We start from the raw sequence: 27,707 nt of genomic DNA, 5'->3' as shown, positions 1-27,707 counted from the left end.
GAAAAGTTCATTTTATATGCAAACTAGTGTAAAGTTCAGTTCACAGTTCCTAAAATGAACTACTTGAGTTCATAAATCAACATTTTGAGTAGTTCATCGTGCTTTCTTCCCCCCAATATTGTATGCTGCTGACGGGGTATTCCCCTCAAACCCCCCTTCCCCCACCCCACCTGCCATTGTTTCCACCCATTCAGTCCACACTCGTACTTCAGCTTCATTGGAATTGGGGTTGTAAAAGGCAAAAGTGGATCTTCTGTTGCTGCAATTTTCTCCATGTGAAATTGGCTTCTGAGTGCGTGGCCAGCGACGCTACTTGTCATGCCGACAAATGAAACTCTTTGCACATCAAGTGTGAGGTTGCAGCTCATTGCTCCTCCCTCCATCCATACCAGCACAGAAACATGACTCAGCAATCTCCCTTTATTGCTGCCATTAACTTTTACAGTAGAACACAGATACTCTAGATTACCATTTCGGGACAGGGAGCTTGGATAATGAAATTAATCAGGTGCTGAAACCAGAAAGCGGTCCCAGACTAATACCAGTAGTCACCGGTGTAACAGGAGCTGGTGCTGTCTCCCAGTGGCCAGCAATTACCACGTTGCATCAATTGGATTAAGGATTAAACATTTATGAATCTGCCATCTGTGAGACATTAACAACTCCTTGCCTCTTGTTTGCGCTTGTGCCCCTTTTTAAAAAAAGCACCATACCATGTTTGATTATTTTTCCTCGAAGTCTGGGCAAGCAATGTCACGTTTGGTTGGAAACACTCACAGTCGGTCAAAATAGTGTCATGACGTCAGGAAGACTAACATTACAAACTAGAGGCGGCACTCAGTAGAGACAAAATGAATCAAAGTATTTAGGTTGCGTATACTGCAGTTTTTGGAATTCCCCCCCCCCCACCCCCCCCACGTGTCTTAATAAAATTAACAAACTTAACATCCTCTTGTCACACACTAGTTCAAATCCCTCTGTTTTGGGGGGGAGGGGGGGGGGTAGTAGGGTTTTCGTTACCGTGACAACCGGGGGTGGAGCTCGGCCAGGTGGGAGTCGAGCGGTGACTCAGTGTTGCCAATTTAGCAATTTTTCCGACTCCTCTCATTATTAAAAAATTGCGTGTGTGTGCACTCGGAAACACACACACACGCGCACGCCACTACATCCCGACTCGTCACCAGTCCGCGGTGCAAAGAAAGTTGGGGAACACTGCTTTACACGGATCAGTCGTCCTGGTCCCTTTGGAGAAAAACATCCCCAAAGCATGATGTTTCCACCCCCATGCTTCACAGTAGGTATGGTTTTCTTTTGATGCAACTCAGCATTCTTTCTTCTCCAAACACAACAAGTTGAGTTTTTACCAAAAAGTTCTATTTTGGTTTCATCTGATCATATGACATTCTCCCAATCCTCTTCTGGATCATCCAAATGCTCTCTAGCAAACCTCAGACTGGGCCTGGACATATACTGTCTTCAGCAGGGGGACATGTCTGGTACTGCAGGATTTGAGTCCCTGGCGGCGTAGTGTGTTACTGATGGTAGCCTTTGGTACTTTGGGCCCAGCTCTCTGCAGGTCATTCACCAGGTCCCCCCATGTGGTTCTGGGATTTTTGCTCACCGTTCTTGTGATCATATTGACCCCATGGGGTGAGATCTTGCATGGAGCCCCAAATTGAGGGAGATTAATAGTGGTCTTGTATGTCTTCCATTTTCTAATAATTGCTCCCACAGTTGATTTCTTCACACCATGCTGCTTACCTATTGCAGATTCAGTCTTCCCAGCCTGGTGCAGGTCTACAATTTTGTTTCTGGTGTCCTTTTGACAGCTCTTTGGTCTTGGCCATAGTGGAGTTTGGAGTGTGACTGTTTGATTGTAGACCGGTGTCTTTTATGCTGATGAGTTCAAACAGGTGCCATTAATACAGGTAACAAGTGGAGGACAGCGGAGCATCTTAAAGAAGTTGTTACAGGTCTGTGAGAGCCACAAATCTTGCTTGTTTGTAGGTGACTAAATACTTATTTTCCACCATAATTTGCTAATAAATCATCTAAAAATCAGACGATGTGATTTTCTGGATTTTTTTTTCTTTTCTTTTCTCATTTTGTGTCACATAGGTGAGGTATATCTACGATGGAAATTACAGGCGTCTCTCATCTTTTTAAATGGGAGAATTTGCACAATTGGTGGCTGACTAAATACTTTTTTGCCCCACCGTATAAACGGCCATTCGCACTTACGTTCACACCTACGGGCAATTTATAGACTTCAGTTAACCTACAATGCATGTTTTAGGGATGTGGGAGGAAACCAGAGTACTCGGAGAAAACCCACGCAGGCACGAGGAGAACATGCAAACTCCACACAGGTGAGGCTGGATTTGAACCTGGGTCGTCAGAACTGTGAGGCAGACATGTTGCTGTCTTTTTCACAAAGGAAAAGCCCTGCCGTTGCTCATTTTGAGGAGGAGGAGGACGAGACAAGCTGCAGGGGGTAAAAAAAAAGGATATGGGTTCATCCAATTGTAATGGTTTGTTCGCAAGCTAGAATTTTACCTCTTTGAGGTATATTTCAGGCAAAGCAGAGATTTCAGGACAAAGATAAACCGCATGTATTACAACCCCAATTCCAATGAAGTTGGGACGTTGTGTTAAACATAAAAACAGAATACAATGATTTGCAAATCATGTTCAACCAATATTTAATTGAATACACTACAAAGACAAGATATTTAATGGTCAAACTGGTAAACTTTATTGTTTTTAGCAAATAATCATTAAGAATTTTATGGCTGCAACACGTTCCCAAAAAGCTGGGAGGGGTGGCAAAAAAGACTGAGAAAGTTGAGGAATGCTCATCAAACACCTGTTTGGAACATCCCACAGGTGAACAGGTTAATTGGGAACTGGTGGGTGTTATGATTGTGTATAAAAGGAGCTTCCCTGAATTGCTCAGTCATTCACAAGCAAAGATGGGGCGAGGTTCACCTCTTTGTGAACAAGCACGTGGGAAAATAGTCAAACAGTTTAAGGACAATGTTCCTCGACGTACAATTGCAAGGAATTTAGGGACTTCATCATCTCCGGTCCTTAATATCATCAAAGGGTTCAGAGAATCTGGTGAAATCACTGCATGTAAGCGGCAAGGCCGAAAACCAACATTGAATGCCTGTGACCTTCAATCCCTCAGGCGACACTGCATCAAAAACCGACATAAATGTGTAAAAGATATCACCACATGGGCTCAGGAACACTTCAGAAAACCAATGTCAGTAAATACAGTTCGGCGCTACATCTGTAAGTGTAACTTGAAACTCTCCTATGCAAAGCAAAAGCCATTTATCAACAACACCCAGAAACGCCGCCGGCTTCTCTGTGCCGAGCTCATCTAAGATGGACTGATGCAAAGTGGAAAAGTGTTCTGTTGTCCGACGAGTCCACATTTCAAATAGTTTTTGGAAATTGTGGACGTCGTGTCCTCCGGGCCAAAGAGGAAGAGAACCATCCGGACTGTTAGGGGTGAAAAGTTAAAAAGCCAGTATCTGTGATGGTATGGGGCTGTGTTAGTGCCAATGGCATGGGTAACTTACACATCTGTGAAGGCACCATTAATGCTGAAAGGTACATACAGGGCCAGCACGGTGGGCGACTGGTTAGCACATCTGCCTCACAGTTCTGGGGACCGGGGTCAAATCCCGGTCCCGCCTGTGTGGAGTTTGCATGTTCTCACCGTGCCTGGGTGGGCACTCTGGTTTCCTCCCACATCCCAAAAAATTTGCGTGGTAGGTTGATTGCCGACTCTAAATTGCCAGTAGGTGTGATTCGATTCGTATTGTGATTCCAGGTTGCCGATTTGAAATGAATCAGTGGCTGGAAATGGATTTAGTCACTTTTTAGCCAAACATTCATCCAGTGTGACTGTGAAATAAAAATACCTGCTTACTGGCGTGTATAGAGAGGTCAGACTATAGTACTCCAATTCTAAAGTCTTTACACTGGCTTCCAGTCAGCTTTAGAATATATTTTAAAGTTCTGCTACTGGTCAGGACTGTATGTACAGGAGAAGCTCATCCATGCTTTTATCTCAAGTAGACTTGACTATTGTAATGGTCTTCTTACTGGACTCCCCAAAAAGAGCATTATAAACAGCTGCAACTCATTCAGGATGCTGCTGCTCGGGTTCTGACCAGAACAAAGAGGTCAGAACATATCACTCCAATTCTAAAGTCTTTACACTGGCTCCCAGTCAGCTTTAGAATAGATTTTAAAGTTCTGCTACTGGTCTATAAATCACTAAACGGTTTAGGTCCTGAATACATGAATGAAATGCTAATGGAATATAAAGCCAGTAGGGCTCTGAGATCGACAGACTGATGTAAAATAGTGGAGCACAGAGTCCAAAGCAAACATGGTGAAGCAGCATTTAGCTATTATGCTGCACACAAATGGAATAAGTTGCCAACAGAAGTGATGTCAGCCCCAAGCGTGCATGTTTTTAAGTCCAGGTGAAAAACACTTATTTTTCCCCCCCCATGCTTTTTATAGCATTACCACTTTTAAATTAAATTTCTTGCACTGTACACTGTTTTAATTGTATTTTTATTTATTTTTATTTGTTCTCTTCGTTTTAAATGTTCATAAGCTGTTTTTTTCCCTTTGTTTTTAAAGCAACACACACACACATCACGCTGTCATGTCTCGTCCAACCACTAGGGGCACAATAGAAAGGAGTGACGAGATCGAGGGCGTAGAAAAGGAAATGAGAAAGAAAAGAGACGACGACGAAGAAAGTAGCGTTGTGTTAGCTGCTGTGTGCTAAGTGAACAATAAAGTGAAGTAAAAGGAATTACAATAATTTTTCATGGAAATACAACACATACACACCTCCATATAAAGTCTGCTGTGCGTAAATCCAATGCGTTATTTCCTAGTATCAATACAATGGTGGCTGTGGCTCAGGAGGCAGAGCGGGTCGTCCAGTGAAGGGTAGCTGGCTCGAATTGGTTCCAACTGTCTGCGTGTCAAAGTGTCCTTGGGCAAGACACTGAACCCTAATTTGCTCCCACTGGGCCTGGCAGCAGTCGCCCATTGGTGTGTGAATGGTTGAATGTGGGCACTGTTATTGTATAGATAAAGCGCGATATACAGTGGTTACGGAAAGTATTCAGACCCCCTTAAACTTGTTACTCTTTGTTATATTGCAGCCATTTGCTAAAATCATTTAAGTTCATTGTTTTCCTCATTTATGTATACACAACACCCCATATTGACAGAAAAAATTGAGTTGTTGAAATTTTTGCAGTTTTATTAAAAAAGAAAAACTGAAATCTCACACAGGCAAAAGTATTCAGACCCTTTGCTGTGACACTCCTATATTTAGCTCGGTCCTGTCGGTTCTGTCCATTACTTCTGATCATCCTTGAGATGGTTTCTACACCTTCATTGGAGTCCAGCTGTGTTTGATTATGTGAATTGGACTTGATTAGGAAAGCCACACTCTTGTCTATATAAGACCTTACAGCTCATAGTGCATGTCAGAGCAAATGAGAATCATGAGGTCAAAGGAACTGCCTGAAGAGCTCAGAGACAGAATTGTGGCAAGGCACAGATCTGGCCAAGGTTACAAAAAACAATTCTGCTGCACTTAAGGATCTTAAGAGCACAATGGCCTCCATAATTCTTAAATGGAAGCCGTTTGGGACAACCAGAACCATTCCTAGAGCTGGCCGTCTGGCCAAACTGAGCAATTGGGGGAGAAGAGCCATTGGTGAGAGAGGTAAAGAAGAACCCCAAAATCACTGTGAACTCCAGAGATGCAGTCGGGAGATGGGAAAAAGTTCTAGTAAGTCAGCCATCACTGCAGCCCTACACCAGTCGGGCTTTATGGCAGAGTGGCCCGACGGAAGCCTTTCCTCAGTGCAAGACACATGAAAGCCCGCATGGAGTTTGCTAAAAAACACCTGAAGGACTCCAAGATGGTGGGAAATAAGATTCTCTGGTCTGATGAGACCAAGATAGAACTTTTTGGCTTTAGTTCTAGGTGGTATGTGTGGAGAAAACCAGGCACTGCTCATCACCTGTCCAATACAGTCCCAACAGTGAAGCATGGTGGTGGCAGCATCATGCTGTGGGGGTGTTTTTCAGCTGCAGGGACAGGACGACTGGATGCAATCAAAGGAATGCTAAAATAACGAAGAACTGGCTTCAGGACAACTTCGTGACTGTTTTTGAATGGCCCATCCAGAGCCCTGACTTAAATCCAATTGAGCATCTCTGGAGAGACCTGAAAATGGCTGTCCACCATTTTTACTCCGTAAACATGGCAGAAATGTGCGTGACAAGAGCCAATCACATTCTACATTTTCTTGTATAATGACCGAACGTAGCTGAGGGAAGTGAAATGGATGTCAGCTTTGACTTGGAGTTACCCTCCAAAGATGAGCCTCTTTTTACGAGAAGTCACTCAGTCGATTGTGTGGCGGTATCGCCAATGCATCCAAAATAAAGGCAATCGATGAAAAAATGATAAATAATTATCTCCTCCATTTAAATACATCATGGCTAGCATTAAGATGATGTTTCTAAAACGAACCGTCTTTACAATGTGTGTAATTACCTTTGTTGTGTTTTTAATTTTACAGTAAACTTCAACTAGGGTGTCAATAAAACAGCTTAAATAACACGCAGGGAGGGTAGAATAAAATACGTCATACGTTTGCTACTGTAAGCAACAGACACTGCATTCAGGGTGCTTCGCAACGCAGGAAATTGCATAAACACACTGCGTCATTCGTCACATTAACTCATTCACTGCCAGCAAAAAAAATTGACAAAACAGCCTTTTTGTGAAAGCAGACAAATCAAGCAGAACGACTTTGACAAATTTTTTTTCTTTAGTGAAAATCTCAAACATTTGAACATAAAACAACACCGAGAAAGTACTTTTGACAGAAAAATAATTTATTTACAACTATGTACAGAATTTACATTAGACAAAAATGCATGGACAAATGGGGCTCCCACACCTGCACGCTCTTCCTCCCCCTCCTCTACCGTTCGCTCAATAGTCCAGGTTTTTATTACCTTGTGCATAAAAATATAGCAAGGTTTTACTCACATCTGTATTTTATTCTTTGGTGGCGGTGAATAGGATCTTGTGTGGTTGCCATTGTCCTTGAAACCAGGACAACCTGTGCAGTTTAGAAAAATAACTATTACTATAAAAATACATTGTTGAAATTGCTGTCGTGGGACGTGGAGGAGAAAAAAGCTTTCAATTACCTTTTTTATTTGGACTGCGTACTGGAATGGGAGTTGAACGTCTGCTGGATGCATAACCTGTAAGTTTTTAAAATATATATATGATTAGAGAATACTTTTAAATTTTTAAATTTTGTTCTACAAGGGTAAAAACACACTTTACTTTTCTTCGTCGCAATCTCGCAGGTGTTGTATTACTGCAAAAGATGGACGAGCTGTAAATGTAAAATTCAAATCAGTACTGGCAACAGATGTTACTTTGCTATGTGAACTAGTGGGACTAAATTATGTTAATGTAACAAGGATTGAAGTAGAGGAGAGAGGATAATTGTTTGATCGCTAAATGTAGCTAACGTTAGCTGCAAACGAGTTACCTTCGTCTCCTTATCATCCGGAAGAAGCTTGGGATGAAGCTCGCCTGCTTCCAAGCGATCAGAGGGAGTTCACTCATCTGACGATCCCGGATCCCATTTACTCAAATCCTGGTCGCAGACAATCAACTGACAAGCGGCCGAAAGCATTTCCCCATTATGATCCGGCATTTTCGGTGATAGCTTTGCTAAAAAAAAAAGGATCGACTCGGAGCGCCATCCTTTATTCCCCCGCATTATCAAAGGTGTCATTCCTGTTGGTCGCAGCAATATTTTTCTTGCCTTGGCACAATGAATTACTGAAAGCTTTTTTTGTTTTTTTTGTTTTCATTTTGTCTTCTCTCTTTTCCGCCATTATGCTTCCCTCTTCTCATTGTCTCTTCGTCCCCACCTCCTCCTCCTCCTTCCTCTGAGGGAGGGACGTTCGCCTCAAGTCATTGTTGCCCTCTACAGGGTGCCATTCCTCATTGCAGTTATCCAGAGGCTTGACGATCACACATCAACTGCACAAGACCCTCCCTCACCCATCCGCGTTAAAAAAAAAAAGACTTCTTTAGACAGCATTGGCATGGAATAGCTCGATTCTGAATGACGTCTTTGGATGCCATTGGCAGGGAATGAGTTAATGATTTTTCTTCGGTTATAATATTTTTATATTCGTGGGAAGCCAAACTCTAAATCGCACTTAAAATTTTGATTAATCGTCCAATCCTAGTATATGCATTTTGATTTTTCAGTACAGAACATTTGGTAGGTGGAGGTGTGCTGAGTTCCCACATAGGACACATTAGATGAGTGACAGGAAGTGGAACTGCCTCACATGCTAGCAATCTGTCTACTCTGTAAACAAGCACAGTGCAGCTCTGCTTCTGGCGTGAGAACGTCACGGTAGGTGATATGTTTTGGGCAGTATGTCAAACTTGTTAATTTGTATGAAACAGCATATTGTTTGACTTTTATACCATAATAATTCAGACCCTTCAAACTGTTAGTTACTGTTGCACTATCCGAAAAAAAAAAAAAATTATTGAGGTGGCACTTTCCTAAGAAGAAAAATTTAAGCTGTTCTATGCGTGCATTTTGTTCCTTTACTATACCCAGTGTCACCTAAAAGTAAAGTACGTATCATGATTTTTCGCATACAGTTACAGCCCTAGTTACTAGTTAAAAGCGGTGTCGCATAAACGTCCGTCGTGGGAGGTCGCCTGAATTGTAGTCACCAGAGTGGAGACCTCAGCCAAAGCCAAACAATCCTAATATGGATCAGCATTGATTCTCTCCTTTGTATGTTTGCCCCCCCAGCAAAACTAGCACTGTGAGAAATGCATGTTGTTGTTTTGTAAACTATTAACCCTTTATTGCTCAGTGGCTGTTTTTTGACAATGTCTTTATGTCTCAAAAGTGTTTTATTTCAATTGACTGTGTTGTCGTACTAGAGTGGCTCCAACTACCGGAGACAAATTCCTTGTGTGTTTTTTGGACATACTTGGCAAATAAAGGTGATTCTGATTCTGAAACACTTTTTCCGTACTGCAGGAGCAGTCTGTCTTTTGCAGAAGATTACGTAACTTTACTATAACCCAGGCAAGTGGGTTTAATAAACAGTGCCGTGGGGCCGCAGGACCTGTAATTCAATCTGAGGAGATTGTGTAGGCGTGGGGGTTTACCATGGCCTCGCCCGTTTAAAGGCAAATGAAACTTATGAATGAAACTTAAGCTACAGTTATGTTTTGTTGACAAAGAGGCTATGTTACTTCATTACTAAAACCCCTAATTCATTAGCTAAAAAGTCAAACTTTTTATATTTTTTAAAATAAGACACTGAACCAGCATTACATATGATTGTGTTGTGCTGTTTAATTTTGGCCCAAAAGCTACAGAGAGCTGTGTGTTGTGAACATTCCAACTGGAGCTGTTAACTTTCATTTAGTGTCAAATGAAACCTAATGGTCCTATGATGGGAATCTGGATATCTGCACTTTGTACAGGGGAGAGGAAAAAAAGTCAAACTTTCTACATTTTTAAAAATAATACTCTGAACCAGCATTACATATGATTGTGTTGTGCTGTTTTATTTTGGCCCAAAAGCTACAGAGAGCTGTGTGTTGTGAACATTCCAATTGGAGCTGTTAACTTTCATTTAGTGTCAAATGAAACCTAATGGTCCTATGATGGGAATCTGGATAGCTGCACTTTGTACAGGGGAGAGGAAAAAAAGTCAAACTTTCTACATTTTTTAAAATAATACACTGAACCAGCATTACATATGATTGTGTTGTGCTGTTTTATTTTGGCCCAAAAGCTACAGAGAGCTGTGTGTTGTGAACATTCCAACTGGAGCTGTTAACTTTCATTTAGTGTCAAATGAAACCTAATGGTCCTATGATGGGAATCTGGATAGCTGCACTTTGTACAGGGGAGAGGAAAAAAAGTCAAACTTTCTACATTTTTTAAAATAATACTCTGAACCAGCATTACATATGATTGTGTTGTGCTGTTTTATTTTGGCCCAAAAGCTACAGAGAGCTGTGTGTTGTGAACATTCCAACTGGAGCTGTTAACTTTCATTTAGTGTCAATTGAAACCTAATGGTCCTATGATGGGAATCTGGATATCTGCACTTTGTACAGGGGAGAGGAAAAAAAGGGCTTTAGTCATTACCATAGCGCTTTGCCCAGCTCGCAATTTTGGACTATTTGAAGCAAACAAACATAATCGCTATCTCAGTGTGCTAGTTAGTGATTTTTACCCTTCAATATAGGCTGTTTTTGGTTTTAAGATTGTCGTATTACAGGAGATATAATGGAAAATTGACTTTTTAATTACAACCCCAATTCCAATGAAGTTGCGACATTGTGTTAAAAATAAAATAAAATCAGAATACAATGATTTGCAAATCATGTTCAACCTATATTTAATTGAATACACTACAAAAAGAAGATATTTAATGTTCAAATTGTTATTTATGTTTAACACAACGTCCCAACTTCATTGGAACTGGGGTGGTAATAGTTCAGTCTGCCTGCCCACCTGTAAAGTGTGAAATTAAACTACAATGTAAATTGATGGCTGCTTTGTCCTAAAATTGTGTGTGTGAGCAAGCCCTTCAAAATATTGCCGAATTTTAATGTAATGTACTTTACATAGTACCCAGTCAGGGTTGGCACTGGGTCATGAAACCTCTTAGCCAAAGTGGCTAAACAGTATAATATAAAAATATATAGCGGTTCAAATAGTAAATTATATTAAATAATAACTAATGCACTTATCAATTAAAGTAAAAATGTTGAAGACTTATTTATATGATAATCGTCAAGGATCTTTACATTAGAATCTTCTCAAATTTGAATTTGTCTTATTTGAAGATAATATTGTAAATCTTTAATGGTAAATATTAGTAGGTTAACGTTAGCTGTCAGATAATTGCAACAGATTTCTAAAGCAGGACAAAGTGGTCTAAATTACATAAGGGGTGGTGGTGGGGGTGGGCGGTGGCATGACTATGGTAGTCATAAGGCACCAAATGACTAGTTAGCTATAGTACGTACGGCTCTGCTTAGAGCCAGCGCCTCTGCCGCCGCTCGGCATGATGACCAAAGTGGGATTAGCGGCTCGTCCATTTAAGGCAGCCAGCTAGCTGCGAGAACTAATGTGAATTAAGGAACACATTGAACATCAACACTTCAAATGTATGTCGCGGTAATAAATAAGCATGCTTCAATTTAACGGCAAGCGGCATTGGGTCTTGTCTTCCCCGATGCGCTGTTCCCTGCAGCTGGGAAAGCCTGTGAGCCAGACTGCTTAGCCAGCAGCGGCTGGACGACTGATTGAAGCATTTTACAATGCGGGGGAAAAACTAAACTATTAACTCCATTCACAAACGACAGAATGAGCGCGGTCACTTTAACTTATATCAGGAAGGGCTTTGGAGTTTTGACCCCGGCAGTTTGTATTGTGTGTGTGTGTGTGTGTGTATATATATTTGTTTTCATTTTCCGTACCGCTTTTCCTCACTCGGGTCGCGGGCGTGCTGGAGCCTATCCCAGCTATTTCGGGCGAGAGGCGGGGTGCACCCTGAACCGGTCGCCAGCTAATCGCAGGGCACATATAAACAAACAATCATTTGCACTCTCAATAACACCTACGGACAATTTAGAATCCTCAATTAACCTACCATGCATGTTTTTGGGAACACATGCAAACTCCACACAGGCGAGACCGGATTTGAACCCGGGTCCTCAGAACTGTGAGGCAGATATGCTAACCAGTCACCCACCGCCAACCCCAACTGGTATTTATTTAATACTTTGTATAAAAGCCTTTGTTTGTAATGTCAGCTTCAAGAGGCCTACTGTATGGAGAAACTAGTCACATGCATTGCTCTGGCGTGATTTTGGCCCATTCCTCCACACAAGCAGCCTTCAAATCTTGAAGGTTCCGTGGGCTTCTTTTATGGACCTTGAGTTTCAGTTCTTTTCATAGATTTTAGATTGGATTCAAGTGTGATTAGCTGAGACATTTTAGCAGCTTTGTCTTTTTTCTTTGAAACCAATTGAGAGTTTACGTCACCTTATCGTGGTGGAGGGGTTTGTGTGTCCCAATCATCCTTGGAGCCTAGTTGTCTGGGGGCTTCACGCCCCTGTTGGGGTCACCCATGGCAAACAGGTCCGAGGTGAGGGACCAGACAAACCCCTATGAAGAAAGAATCAAATGGATCTAGGTTTCCCTTGCCCGGACGTGGGTCACCGGCCCCGGCTCCCCCTCTGGAGCCAGGCTGTAGGTGGGGCTCGAAGGCGATAGCCCGTAAGGGTAACGTGGGTCCCCCTTCCCATGGACTCACCACTTGTGGGAGGGGCCAGAGGGGTCGGGTGCAGAAAGCGTCCGGTTTGGTGGCCTCAGTATTGCATCGCTGCTTTTTGCAGATGATGTGGTTCTGTTGGCTTCATCAAGCCATGACCTCCAATTCTCACTGGAGCAGTTCGCAGCTGAGTGTGAAGCAGCTGGGATGAGAATCAGCACCTCCAAATCTGAGACTATGGTCCTCAGTCGGAAAAGGGTGGCGTGCCCTCTCCAGGTCGGGGATGAGATCCTGCCCCAAGTGGAGGAGTTCAAGTATCTTGGGGTCTTGTTCACGAGTGAGGGAAGAATGGAACGGGAGATCGATAGGCGGATCAGTGCAGCGTCTGCAGTGATACAGACTTTCTATTGATACGTTGTGGTAAAGAAGGCGCTAAGCCGGAAGGGGAAACTCTCGATTTACCAGTCGATCTACGTTCCTACCCTCACCTATGGTCACGAGCTGTGGGTCGTGACCAAAAGAACAAGATCCCGGATACAAGCGGCCGAAATGAGTTTCCTCTGCAGGGTGTCCGGGCTCTCCTTTAGAGATAGGGTGAGAAGCTCGGTCATCCGGGAGGATCTCAGAGTAGAACCGCTGCTCCTCCACATCGAGAGGAGCCAGATGAGGTGGCTGGGGCATCTGATTCGAATGCCTCCCGGACGCCTCCCTGGTGAGGTGTTCCGGGCACGTCCCACTGGGAGGAGACCCAGGACACGACCCAGGACACGCTGGAGAGACTACATCCTTCGGCTGGCCTGGGAACGCCTCGGGATCCCCCCGGAAGAGCTGGAGGATGTGGCTGGGAAGAGGGAAGTCTGGGCGTCCCTGCTAAAGCTACTGCCCCCGCGACCCGACCTCGGATAAGCGGGAGAAAATGGATGGATGGTATAACAATCCACTTGTCACATAGGTCTGGCTGGAACCGCGTTTTCGCGGAGAGTAACTGACTTTGATCAACAAAATAACAGGCCAATTCATATGTATTTAGAGATATAAATATAAAATAATACACATCCACACAGGATGCTGCGTCTGCACCGGAAATAAATTAGGAGGTCACTGCATACATCACTTCAGACCGTGGGCATGTTAAAGGTATGATGGTATATCCACCCATCCATTTTCTGTACCGCTTCTACTCACTACGGTCGCGGGCGTGCTGGACCCTATCCCAGCTATCTTCAGGCGAGAGGTGGGGTATACCCTGAACTGTTTGCCAGCCAATTGCAAGGCACATATAAACAAACAACCATTCGCAGCCACATTCAAACCTACGGGAAATTTAGAGTCGTCAGCCAACCTACCAGGCATGTTTTTGGGATATGGGAGGAAACCAGAGTACCCGTAGAAAACCCACGGAGGCACAAGGAGAACATGCAAACTCCACACAGGTGGGTCCAGGATTTGAACCCAAGTCCTCAGAACTATGAGGCAGATGTGCTAACCAGTCGTCTACCGTGCTGCCTATTATTATTATTATTATTATAATACTACTATTTATTAGGAGTATAATAATAATAATAATAATAATATTGTAATTTGTAATATAAGATAACCTTTTAGTCCCACATTGGGGAAATTTGCATCGTTTCAGCAGCAATTGTGGATATAGGAAATATAAATCTGTAATATAAATATCATGCGAGAGAAGATGTAATTGTATGCGTACATGAAGTGCATTGTACAAAATAGAAACCAAAACTCCATAAATCAACTATCCAGTTCAGTGTATCAGCAACGTTATTTGTTTGTATGCAAAATAGAGTGCTGAGTTTTAATGTTGACGTTTGAGATCTGATTAATCTGCTTTAACAGACTTTGATTTTTTGTTAACAGGGTTGAAAACAGAATTGGCAAAGGTGATTTATTCCACAGGGACAGATATTTTTGATGGTGAGACGTCGAAATATCATACACTGGTACTTGGCTGAAACTGCGTCCGTCATTACAAGGTTGATGTAATAAAAACATTAAAATGACAAATATTGAAGCCATAATTTAGTAACGATTATGGTATGACTGTCGCACAGATATGTTCTTGACAAAATTTTGAAACTATGGAAACTCAGACAAATTTGGACAAATTGTTCTGGAAGTTAATTTTTATAGGTTGGTAGCTCTGCAGAACCCCACACTGCACGACAGTTTAGTCACGTTCAGCCACATCGCTCCGTGTGGCGGGCCGAGAAGAATCTATTCAAAATGCAAAAAATCAGCTTGACTCTTGCCAGGCAATTTCCACTCACAAAGACAAACCAGCTTGTCTCGCTCCAAACTATTTTCAAGTGAATTCACAACCCACTGATATGAGCCTAACTCAGATTGTTTATGGCTCTTGTGTGTATTTGGAGCAGTAGGTTTTCCAGCCGTGCCTCAGTTTGCACAGAAAAAGGCGGTCAGAGAAAGAGGTCGGCGTACGTGGGCAGGGTGACCCGTTCTCAAGGACGCATGCACTCGGCACTGCAGTGACATGACACCGGCAGTGGGCCACAGCTGGGATTTCTCTTTTTGGTTGTTACATGGGTGTTGAATAAACCCCAGGCCTCTGCCGTGTGTCGTCCTTTGTGGTTTGTGCATATTCCTCTTTTGTTTTCACTAATTATTAACTTTACACATTAAGAGTAAAGGTTAGTCCATGTGTTTGTGGCTTTTCTGTGGCATTGGAACGTTACACATTGACATGTGCTTTTTCTATGAGTAGCAGAAAAATATCGATTATCGGTACAATTGGGAAATCAGATTTTTGTGGGGACATTTTTTTAAATTTTATTTTAATGCCATATCGCTCAACTTATTACACAGTAGTTAACTTGTGTTTACAGAAATGACAAAATATTTTTTAATTGGTGGAGCCCCCAAAAAGCCAAAGAAAAAGCAAACTTGCAGAGAATCCTCTAGATCAGTGTTTCTCAACTGTTATCACCCTGGGACCCGCTTTTTCCTATTGTTGCAAAGTCACGACCCCCTTTTATGGAGGAGAAATACTTTTTGTTTAAAAATAGCATCTGGAAACACATGTACAGAATGGTATTTTTAAATGCTATTCCAAACTAGTTTGCTGTACCACCAAAAGCATATTGCTGGCCATGATGTCCGCCAGCCAGATGTTGATCTGCACTGTATTTGTTTACAGAGTAAACTAGTGGCTAAAGTGCCAGGACGAAACATTTCTTGTCACTTTTCTACTATGTTCCATCTGGGAACTTGGTATGCCTCTTTACTGCACCGGAAAAATCAGAATACAAAAACAGAATTTTTTAGTAGCTGTCCGTGACCCACCCAAAATGGGTCCACTTTTGGGTCCTGACCCACCTTTTGAGAATCACTGCTCTTAATCAGTGATTCTCAAATTGTGGTACAAATACCACTAGTGGTACATTGGCTCCCTCTAGTGGTAGGTGAATGAATCACTGCCAAAGTACATTTCTGTTGTTTTTAACTTTTAGGTTCAATACATTTGCATTTTGTCTTTAAGAACTGTTTGTTTTCAAACTTTTATTTAGGTACAATTTTTATTGATCTTTTATGTGCAATACATTATAAATGAATCATACAGTAGGTACAGTTGTTTTCCCCTCAAATTAATTTCTTGCTTATAACATTGTGACTTTATTCCTGTAAATTAAAATTTGTGTTCTTATATTTTGATTTTAGTCTCATAAATTACAAATGTTTTTCATGCAACAGAGCGACTTTGTTTTTTTCCTTCTTCACTATATATATTACATATATCTTTTATTTTCTTAATTTTTTTTTTTATATTTCTTGTAGTGTTCTGTGTTAGTCTTGGATTTTTTAAAAAAAAAATTCTTAAAATATTTAGACTTTATTCCTGTAAATCTTGGGGTGTTATTTTTCCCCATAGAATCACAACTTTGTCAAATAAGTCGGTTTTTTTGCCTCATAATAGTATGACTTTATTTATGTATAGTTTGAAAAGTTTTCCACATAAAATTTGGACTTCATTCTTGAAAAATTACGGCTTTTTTTTCATGTACGACTTTTGGAATACAACCTTTTTTTTGTTTTAGAGCTAAATGTAATGTAAATGAAGGCCTACTACGCTCCTGTAATTTAATGTATCTCATTAAAGTGGTACTTGGAGAGGAGACTATTTTTTGAGGTGGTACTTTAGAACCACTGCTCTAGATGCTGAAGTCTCTTGAGATTTGGTGGCGTCAGCTACATGCTCCTTGCATGATTGCTCGTCATGATGGAACCCATCATGACAAGTCGGTGGGGTAATAATTTTGATTACTATTAACTATTAATCTGGTATATGCGGAACCTACTTCCGCATGCGTTAAAACAGGTCGAAGCACTTCCTCATCGCTTGGGTGAATGGCGAAGGGGACCGTGACAGAGCACCCATAGGAACTTGAAACATCTAGAATGTTGTTTTTTTTTTTTAAAGATGTAACCACAGAATCACAAATTATGACAATAGCCGATGTTTAGGCTTCGTTCATGTTACATATATGCAATTTGTATAAATAAATGTTGTATTTAACTTTTGTCCGAAGACACCATCCGTAAAGATTATTATTATTTTTTCTAGCAAGTTCAGCTTCGAAACGTCATCAACCTGTGCTCATGCTCGTTAGCGCAGCATACACTGGAAGTCCACTAACATGTTTTGCTTCTTTGGTCATGAGACGTTCCGGATACAGAGGATTGACTATTATTAATAGTAGAGCTGTGACTATCGACTATTTTTAGAATTGATTATCCTGTAGAAATTTCGTCGAGTAGTAATTGGCAAACATGCATTTTATTCTCACTTATGTGGGCTGGACTTCTATCCTTAAACTGCATATGTTGGTTCTGAGTGTATGGTATAAGCGCTGTACAGAATTTAAGACAACAAAATCAGCCTTTACTGATGGTTAGCATTCGCGATTTGCATTAGCACGCTAGCAATTACAATTTTAGGTAAGAAAAAACGCTAAATACCATTCAGCTCACCCATACATCATGTTATATGTACATTACATATCCAAGAGTGTTGTAAAAATCACTGACAGACACTCCTCTGTTGTTTTTGGCAATGTTTTTCATAGGCCCAACAGTATGTCCGTCTGCAACAAATGTCCGTGCGGTAAGCGTGGACTGTGGCCAAATGGTTCCAGGAAATGTGCTTTCATTAATATTTTTTTATTGCCCCGAGGCAGAAGTTTTTGCATCAACCAATTTTTGTGCTCGACATAAGTTAGCCTATGTATTTATTTATTTATTTATTTGTTTGTGTATTTATGTGTTTGTTTATGTGTTTATTTATCAATCTATCACAGCCCTATTTAATAGTAATATTGCATTTTTTGTTTTTGCCCAGATTACATGAAGAGATCGGAGACTTCTACGCGTACATCTCACCAAGGCCGGAGGAGGAGAAGATGAGGCTGGAGGTGGTGGACAGAATTAAAGGAGTCATCCACAACCTTTGGCCAAGCGCTGAGGTATAGCTATCCACAGTCTCCCCTTTGCTGCAACACACCGTTTTCCTGCTTTCTTTCTTCCGTCACTCTCTTCTCGAAAAAAGTTGCTGCAACTTTGTAACATTTAAGGATACACGGCTAGAAATGACAAAAACAACCCAAAAACCTAGCTCTGCTTTAGCTCTGGATGCCACAGTATTAAACTCTGCATTCTCCCCCTTGCTTGCAGAACAATTTTTTTTTGCTACCCCCAGTCTCCTCTCAATAAAATTCCTGTGTTATTGGAATTTTTTAATATATGTTAAGAAATAAACAAACTTTAGCTCACCCGGTTAACTGTGGACACAGCTATAATATACTACTCCAGTCTCCACTTTACTTTAAATGGATGGATGGATGGATCTCTTACTGGAGTGGTGTTCCATTTTCTTGCTGCCTTTAGCCTCCCCTGGAATAAAATGGTTTAAAAATTGAAATAAAATGCCGTCTTTGTAACATTTGAGATTACATGGCTAGAAATTACAAAAGTAAGCACACATGCTTACCCTGTTACTGTTTTTTAGCGCGAACGCTACAGTCTCCACTTTGGTAGAGTGGCCTGTTTTCTTGCTGCCCCCAGTCTCCCCTCGTATAAAACTGTTGCAACACTGTAATATTTGAAGATACGTAGCAAGTAGGAAAAAAAAAAGCACAAACTCTAAAGTTTGATTACCCCATTTGCTTTGTATGTGGCAGTATTATACTCCAGTCTCCACTTTGCTGCTCCCTTCAGTCTTTTCTCAGTAAAATTCCTGCATCATTGTAACATTTGAGACTTCACTGCTAGAAATAACAAAAATAAACATCCTATGCTTTAACTCTCGATACTAGAGATACTAGATAGGTACTACTTCTACTATTTTTTAAATTTTGTATTTTTTGTTAGCTGACTGTAAAACTATAGCTCCTTGAATGCATCGCACCACACTGCCCACACAGGCCAAGGCGCGCACAGCAGGGACAGCAGATACTGTCATGGCTTTGTATAAAAAGACACAAATGCTTTTCCTCCCTGACTGTCTGACATGAAATCAGACAAAAATTTTCCTGTTTTAGGTCAATTAGGATGACCAACATTATTTGCATTTGCTAAATGGCAGAATATTGTGAAAATCTTTTATTTTTTTATTAGACAAATATACATAATAGACCATAGTCACCCCAGGCGTGCCAGTGTTTTTAGCCATGGCTGTATTTATTTTTATTTATTGTTTTGTATTTCTATTTTTTTAATATATATATACAGTGGAACCTCGATAAAAAAGAGACCGATATAACGGATATCTGATAAAACGGACCGTCGGGACTGAGAAATGTGTCTAAAAATAGTTTCCATTTGTCACTTAAAATCCCATTGACAAAGTCTGTTAGTTTCATAATTATCCGCTGTTGTTTACTGGCACGGTGGCGTAATGCAGCCAGATAATGGGACTGATGAATTTCCGGGTCACAGATATACAATATGACTAGATTCAATTCTAAAAGACGTGCCTACATGGCGGCCATGTTGAATGTGGGGCATTGACCTGGCGGCCATGGGATGATGGTCCTGTCTATAGTCTATTGTAGATAGAGCGCTCAGTAGAGAGAGAGCGGCATTGCTGTAGTGTTAACTCTGAGGAACACAAAAAACAAGAAGTCTCTGGAGTCTGGAACATGGTATTTTTGGTACACTCAGTTTTTTTTTTTTTTTGTCAAGCTGTTTGCCTTTGGCAACAGATGTGGAACTAGGAAGCACACTAATTACTCACGGCTCATGAAAGCGACTCGCCTATGGTGAGTACTCGACGTCAACAATGTCACCATGACCAACCACACCGGCGTGGTAAATTTGGATAAAATGTGAAACTTTCAAACATTTTCAAGCTTTTTTTATATTTATTTACAATCACTTTGGACTGTAATGTGTTTTTAAGGCCTCGAAAAAAACCTACAAAACAATAATTTTGTACTGTGCAATAATATGGGTGCATTTGGCCTAAAAAAAAAAAGTACTTCAATGTAATGGACAATCGGGTAGATCGAACAACCCCTCTGTCCCTATTAGTCCGTTCTATCAAGGTTCCACTGTATTATTTTACTTGTTACTATTTTTTTCTCATATTTAAAGTTGTTTTGTTAGTTAAATAAATACTAAGTTTTGAAATCAATGAATAATCGTGTTAATTGTCTTGATTTTAATATCAATCAAAATAATCGTGATTATTAATTTTTGCATAATTGCCCAGTCCAAGCGGCCCGTGATTAAGCCTGTGGCTACTGGCTAGCTAGGCTACTAATCCTAGTTGAACTAACTACGGACGGAGAGCTGAAGACAAACAAAACACAGTTAAAGTAAAACAAAGTAAAGGCTGAAACGCAATCACAGCTGATGGGTGGGCATTCCGTGCCACACAAACTGAACACTTTATCACGGAGAATTGGAGAATAGTAAACATTGTGTACAAGAGAGCGACGGTGTGGCAGAAATACTGTACGGGACTGTGGAAGAGGGGCAAATGAGCAAGTCAAACATCCTCATTCATTCGTGACCACGGACAGTAATCAATCGAAGTGGCTGGACGTGAGATGTTTCGTGCAAACTTTTAACCTGGCTATACAGAGAGCGTTGGGTGTGCAGGTCTGGTGATTTCTGGCCAGAGTGAGACAGATAATGTTTTTTACTTTTGTTATTTAATTCCTTTACCTCAATAGTTACATTGTTAAAGTTAATGGCAAGGACAGTAATTTTATTTCCCAAACTTAATCTCCACAGTATAATTTAGTCCTGAGTATTTTTTAAAAAAGTAGCTATTTTAAGTTTCTTTGCTTTTACATATTTGATTTAATTTCTGGTTTACGGATCAGACCGGACGTCTGTAACCTCTGAGACTTTACTATTTTTGTATTTATTTATTGTATTTTTTTTACAATTATGTATGGTTAAATGTACTAAATAAATAGTCTACCTTTTGCAACCACAATCCCACCCACAAAAAAAAATCGAATCGTGTCTCGAACTGTGGGTCAGAAATCATGATACTTACCGAATCATGACCTTGGTGTATTGTTACAGCCCTACTGCAGAGTAGTGCTTCACTAGAACAATAGAAGCATTTTTGTACCTAATGAGCATCCCTTGTGAGCAGTGAGTATCCTGGCTGTGTCACAGGACCTTTTCTCTAAAGGACAACTCGAGGTGAAATGGCTGAGACGGTGAGCTTTGTGTGGACAAAGAGCCTTTTTCAGGATACTCCAGCGCCACCAAATGTCATCACAACCAAACCTTTTAAGCTGCGCGCTACCTTCAGCTTCCCGACAGAGTTGGTGCGCCCCTTCTTCTTTGCACCCGCCTTCCAAAAAAATTTCAAATAAGCTTTTATTGTTTGTGTTTATTAAGCAGAGGTGGGTCGTAACGCACTACATTTACTCCATTTACTCAAGTAACATTTTCGATAAAGTGTACTTGTCAGAGTACTTTAAAGGCACTGTACTTTTTACTTTTACTTGAGTATTTATGTGAAGAAGGATCGATACTTTTACTCCGTTACAATGATCGACATGCCGTTCGCTACTTTTATTTATCCATTCATGCATGTGTGTGTTTTTTTAGACTCCATCTTTGACTTCCTCATAGGGTTTCTGTTACGCCAATCAAACGTGAACGCTGTCATTTGACTCCAATTCACCAATCAGATGACACAAAGCAGTCACATGACCACGCAAGCCAATCAAAATGACTAATATTTTTTGGGGGGGGGAACAGCTGTGCGAGTGTGTTTACAGGCCAAAAACACAACAGCTTTGACATGCAGCTCTTAAATTGTGACTGCCCAAACTTGGATATTTCAGCTCACTTCTTAAAAAACAAAAAAACAAACAAAACAAAACAAAAAAAACCCGATAAGTTACAAATGTTTCTGCTGTTCTTTTGGCAGTGGGTGTGGCAAAATTAGCACACGTGCGCACACACAATCACTAAGTCTGGTCAGCAAACAGCTTCTTCATGAAGTCATTTAAGTGAATAAAGCAAATCATGTTTCTGTAGGGCCCAATGCATGTGTTGTTGTTTTTTTGGCAGTTAAAAATTTAAATGGTGGCAGGTGTATGTCGACTCCCATATATTATTATTAGTTTTTTTAAATTTGACGTTCATGTTCTGATATAAAAAAATAAAAAAATTGGTTACTCACAAATTACTCGTAGTTTTTTCATTGAGTACTTTCTAACTCTTAAGTAAATATTTGGATGAATACTTTTACTTGAGTCATATTATTCTAAAACAGTACTCTTACTTGAGTGCAATATTTGGCTACTCTACCCACTTCTGTTATTAAGCCACTTAACACACAATTTAAACAATTTCAAACATTTATTTGTTTATTTTTACATAATTTGGGTTTCCAGCTCATAAAACCCACGAAATTAGGAATTAAAATAATTTTAATACTGTGGAAAAAAACAAATCACCATTTACTTCTCAGTTTTTGTAGAATTTTTTTTTTATTTAGGGTCACATTAAATCAATGAAAATATGGTACTTTCAAAACGATATGTTAATCTTCAATACTTGGTTGGGAATCTTTTTGCTTTAACCACTGCCTCGATGCGCCGTCAATCAGCCTGTGTCATTGCCTGGGAGTTATGGAAGCCCATATTTCCTTGATGCTTGCTGTCAGTTCTTCTTTGTTTTTGGGTCTGGTGCCCCTCAGTTTCCTCTTGATAATACCCCATAGATTCTCAATGGGGTTTAGATCCGGCGAATTGGCTGGCCAGTCCAGCACTGTGCTGCCATGGGCATCAAACAGGGTTTTGGTGCTTCTCGTGGTATGGGGAGGGGCCAGGTCCTGCTGGAAGAGGAAATCTGCATCTCCATACAGATCCTCAGCAGAAGGAATCATGAAGTCCTCTAAAACATTCTGGTAGACTGTTGCGGTGAACTTGGATTTAAGAAAGCAGAGTTTACCAACACCTGTACTGGACATTGCACCCCAAATCATGACTGACTGTGGATATTTCACACTGGACCTGAAGCAGCTTGGGTTCTGTTTTTCACCCGTTTTCTTTCAAACCCTTGGACCTTGATTCCCGAATGAAAGGCACACTTTACTTTCATCTGAAAAGTGGACCTTGGACCACTGGCCAACAGTCCAGTCCTTCTCCTTGGCCCAGTTGAAAATCCTTTGTTGGCTCAGACTCAGAAGTGGCTTGATATGAGGAACCCAACCGTTTTAGCCAATCTCCCAGATGGGTCTGAATGTGATGGTTTTTGAAGCTGTGACTCCCGCCTCATTCCACTCTTTCTGGATCTCTGCTAGATTCTTGAATCTTTTCTGTTTGATAATTCGGTGAAGCCCACGGTCATCTCTTTTGTTGGTGCATCTTCTCCTGCCACACATTGTCCTTCCACTAGACTTTCCATTGATATGCTTGGACACAGCACTCTGTGAACAGCCAGCCTCCTTAGCTATGAACGTTTGTGGCTTACCCATCCTATGTAGAGTATCAATGATGGTCTTCTGGCCAGTTGTCAAGTCTGCAGTCTTCCCCATATTGAACCCAACTGAGACAATTAAACCGAACTGAAGCAATTTAATGGCACCTGGGGAAACCTGTGCAGGTGCTTTGAGTTTAATAGATGATCAGTGTGTTACGCTCAGTTTAAAACATTTATGGCCTGCAAAATTTAGGCTGATTTCTTGCTGATTTTGTGGGTTTTATGAGCAGGAAGTCCACAGGACTCCCTGAGGGACACGGTCTCCACCTTCTCCACAAAACCCATGTAGACTGGTTGGGTGAACTCCCATGCACCCTCGAGGACCCTGCCGAGGGTGAAGAGCTGGTCCATTGTTCCACGGCCAGGACGAAAACCACACTGCTCCTCCTGAATCTGAGATTTGACTTCCCGACGGACCCTACTCTCCACCACCCCTGAATAGACCTTACCAGGGAGGCTGAGGAGTGTGATTCGCCCTGTAGTTGGAACACTCCCTCCGGTCCCCCTTCTTAAAACGGGGGACCACCACCCCAGTCTGCCAATCCAGAGGCACTGTCCCCGATGTCCACGCGATGTTGCAGAGATGTCAACCAGAGCAGCCCTACAACATCCAGAGCCTTTAGGAACTCCGGGCGAATCTCATCCACCCCCGACGGCTTGCCACTGAGGAGCTTTTTAACCATCTCAGTGACCTCAACCACAGAGATAGGAGAGCTCAGAGACCCCAGACTCTGCTTCCTCATGGGAAGGCGCGTTGGTGGAATTGAAGAGGTCTTCGAAGTATTCTCCCCACCGACTCACAACGTCCCGAGTCGAGGTCAGCAGCGCCCCATCCCCACTATACACAGTGTTGATGGTGCACTGCTTCCACCTCCTGAGACGCTGGATGGTGGACCAGAATTTCCCCAAAACCGTCCGGAAGCCGTTCTCCATGGCCTCGCAGAACTCCTCCCACGCCCGAGTTTTTGTGTCAGCAACCACCAAAGCTGCATTCCGCTTGGTCAGCCGGTACCCATCAGCTGCCTCAGGAGTCCCACAGGCCAAAAAGGCCTGATAGGACTCCTTCTTCAGCTTGACGCCATCCCTCACCGCTGGTGTCCACCAACGGGTTCGGGGATTGCCGCTACGAGAGGCACCGACTACCTTACGGCCACAGCTCTGGTCGGCCGCTTCGGCAATAGAGGCGCGGAACATGGTCCACTCGGACTCAATTTCCCCCGCCTCCCCTGAGACGTGGGTGAAGTGGTGGGAGTTAAAACTCCTTCTGACAGGGGATTCTGCCAGACGTTTGGGCCTGCCAGGTCGGACCAGCATCTTCCCCCACCATTGGAGCCAACTCACCACCAGGTGGTGATCAGTTGACAGCGCCGCCCCTCTCTTCACTCGAGTGTCCAAGACATGCGGCTGCAAGTCCGATGACACGACCACAAAGTTGATCATCGACCGGCGACCTAGGGTGTCCTGGTGCCTAGTGCACGTGTGGACACCCTTATGCTTGAACATAGTCTTCGTTATGGACAATCCATGGTGAGCACAGAAGTCCAATAACAGAACACCATTCTGGTTCTGATCGGGGGGGCCGTTCATCCCAATCACGCCCTTCCAGGTCTCACTGTGATTGCCCACATGAGCATTGAAGTCCCCCAGCAGAACGATGGAGTCCCCAGCGGGAACGCACCCCCCCTCCAAGGACTCCCAAAAGTGTGGGTACTCTGAACTGCTGTTTAGTGCGTAGGCACAAACAACAGTCAGGACCCGTCCCACCACCCGAAGGTGGAGGGAGGCTACCCTCTCGTCCACCGGGCTGAACCCCAACGTACAGGTGCCGAGCCGGGGAGCAATAAGTATACCCACACCTGCTCGGCGCCTCTCACCATGGGCAACTCCGGAGTGGAAAAGAGTCCAACCCTTCTCAAGAGGACTGGTACCAGAGCCCAAGCCGTGTGTGGAGGCGAGCCCAACTATATCTAGTCGGAACTTCTCAACCTCACGCACCAGCTCGCGCTCCTTCCCTGCCAGAGAGGTGACATTCCACGTCCCTAGAGCCAGTTTCTGTAGCCGGCGTTCGGATCGCCAAGGTCCCTGCCTTCGGCCACCGCCCAGCTCACACTGCAACCGACCCCTATGGCTCCTCCTACAGGTGGTGAGCTCATGGGAAGGGGGACCAGCGCGGCCGGGCCCCATAGGTGCAGGCCCGGCCACCAGGCGCTCACCTTTGAGCCCCACTTCCAGGCCTGGCTCCAGACGGGGGCCCCGGTGACCCCCGTCTTGGCAAGGGAAAACTAAATCCGTTAATTTTGTTCGTCATGGGGGTTTTTGAAGCCGTGCTTTGTCTGGTCCCTCACGTAGGACCTGTTTGCCATGGGTGACCATACCAGGGGTGTGAAGCCCCAGACAACTTAGCTCCTAGGATCATTGGGGCATACAAAAACCCATCCACCACAATAACGTGACGGCTCAATTTCCATGATATTGTATTTTTTTGGAAATATTCTATATATTGCTAAATTGGATAATCAATGCCATTTTTACTTTTATGCTTAATGAAGGCTTAACCATACATTCGCCCCCAATGGTCATTGCACCGGACTATTGCAATATTAGTCATTCGAACTGCTCTAAGTGCTAGAGGACTCTGCATCTTTTTGCACAATTGTTTTTTGTCAATGTCTTTATATCTCCAAAGTGTTCTGTAAATTGACTGTCTGTTGTACTAGAGCGGCTACAACTACCGGAGACAAATTCCTTGTGTGTTTTGGACATACTTGGCAAATAAAGATGATTCTGATTCTGATTCTGGTGGCTGGCTGATTTGTTTGCAAATGCAGCACTTTTTAATATGCTACAGTGCCCGCATGTTAAATAGTAAAAAATCACTGATGATCAGGGTCCTTTAATCGTGGCAGCCAAATTAGTGATCACGATTACAATTCAATCAATTGTGCAGCCCTACCTACCCTCTACACAAATGTGCAAAAAATTTAAAGTTTTTATTGCAGTCTTAGCCCAACTTTTTAAGCCATACACTCCCTTCTGCACTCTGACAGTGTTGGCACACCACCACTCCCCCACACACGCCTCACACAACTAGGCTTTATCCGATCAGGATTTTTGGGTCCGATCAGCGAGTTTAAAAAAAACGATAACCGATCACAAGTTGGAGGAATGTGTCTATTTAAATGACCTGTTCATTTACTGTATATACTTGTGTACTTAATTGCTCAAAAAATTATATTTACAATAAATGTACCTTTGTTCCTCTATTTATGCCAGTGAGGCATAGTGACAGACAGAACAAATGAATGGTCTTCTATTAGAAGGCAGGAAATAAATACAGTAATTAATGTATCCACTTTCTGTAACATGTTTGTTTGTTGGTGTGCCGTGAGATTTTTCAATTGTAAAATATGTATATAATATATATTGGCTCCATAAAGGTTGGAAATCACTTCTCTCGTCAGATCGTGTATTCTAATCATCCATCCATCCATCCATTTTCAACACCGCTTATCCTGGTTAGGGTCGCGGGACGCTGGAGTCTATCTCAGCTGACTTCGGGCGAAAGGCGGACTACACCCTGAACTGGTCGCCAGTCAGTTGCAGGGCACATATAGATACGGACAACCATTCGCATTCACATTCACACCGTCACTGAGTGGGAACTGAACCCATAGTAGGTTCATGGATAGGTATGTTCAGGATAGTACCACTACACTATCAGCGACTTTGTATTCTAATCAGTCAGGTCAAACCAACATTACATGACATAAATAATGGGTGCTAATTTACTGTAATTAAATTACTTTTATTTTTAATTAACTGACTTCACCCACACAGAAACTTTAGAGCATGATTCGTCAGAACGGCAGCATGTTTACGTCCAACCGTTCATGCTACCACTAGCTTGCTAGGCTACATAACATTTTATTGCCTGCTTGTGAGCTGTGTCGTATTAAAAGTACGTGAAAATACCTCAAGCAAGCCTTAAACGAACGTCCTCTCCTGTCCTGAGCACCGGTGACCACCAACACACATTTTATTCCCTCATTTTGTCCTTATAATACAGTCGGCTCGCTCCACTCTTGTTGTTGTCGCCATGGTGTATCCGGTCGCATTTGAATTGACGATAAAGCCCAATGATCGGAAAAAAAGGGATGCGATGTTATCTGAATACAATATTTTATTGCAGTAGTCTTTCAATCATGAAAGAGCAAATTTGTCTTGTAGTCTGATCCGGGCATTACGTGTTGCCTGTCTCAGATGTGTTGTCTGTCCCACACCGCCGA

At 42.3% G+C, this 27,707-nt stretch overlaps 1 protein-coding gene across 2 annotated transcripts in view; it reads left to right on the top strand.

Moving 5' to 3' along the window:
- The window catches only part of tent4b (terminal nucleotidyltransferase 4B), a 73,262-nt gene that overhangs the window by 16,811 nt on the left and 28,744 nt on the right, over positions 1-27,707 (top strand). For both annotated transcript variants that reach the window (XM_061669209.1, XM_061669199.1), the window contains exon 2: positions 17,804-17,927. In XM_061669209.1, coding sequence (XP_061525193.1) covers positions 17,804-17,927 — 124 coding nt within the window. The remainder of the gene's footprint in view (positions 1-17,803; positions 17,928-27,707) is intronic.

The sequence above is a fragment of the Phycodurus eques genome, chromosome 2 (genome assembly GCF_024500275.1).
Source record: "Phycodurus eques isolate BA_2022a chromosome 2, UOR_Pequ_1.1, whole genome shotgun sequence".
In the NCBI taxonomy this organism is placed as follows: domain Eukaryota; kingdom Metazoa; phylum Chordata; class Actinopteri; order Syngnathiformes; family Syngnathidae; genus Phycodurus; species Phycodurus eques.
This window is presented reverse-complemented; position numbering and strand designations above follow the sequence as displayed.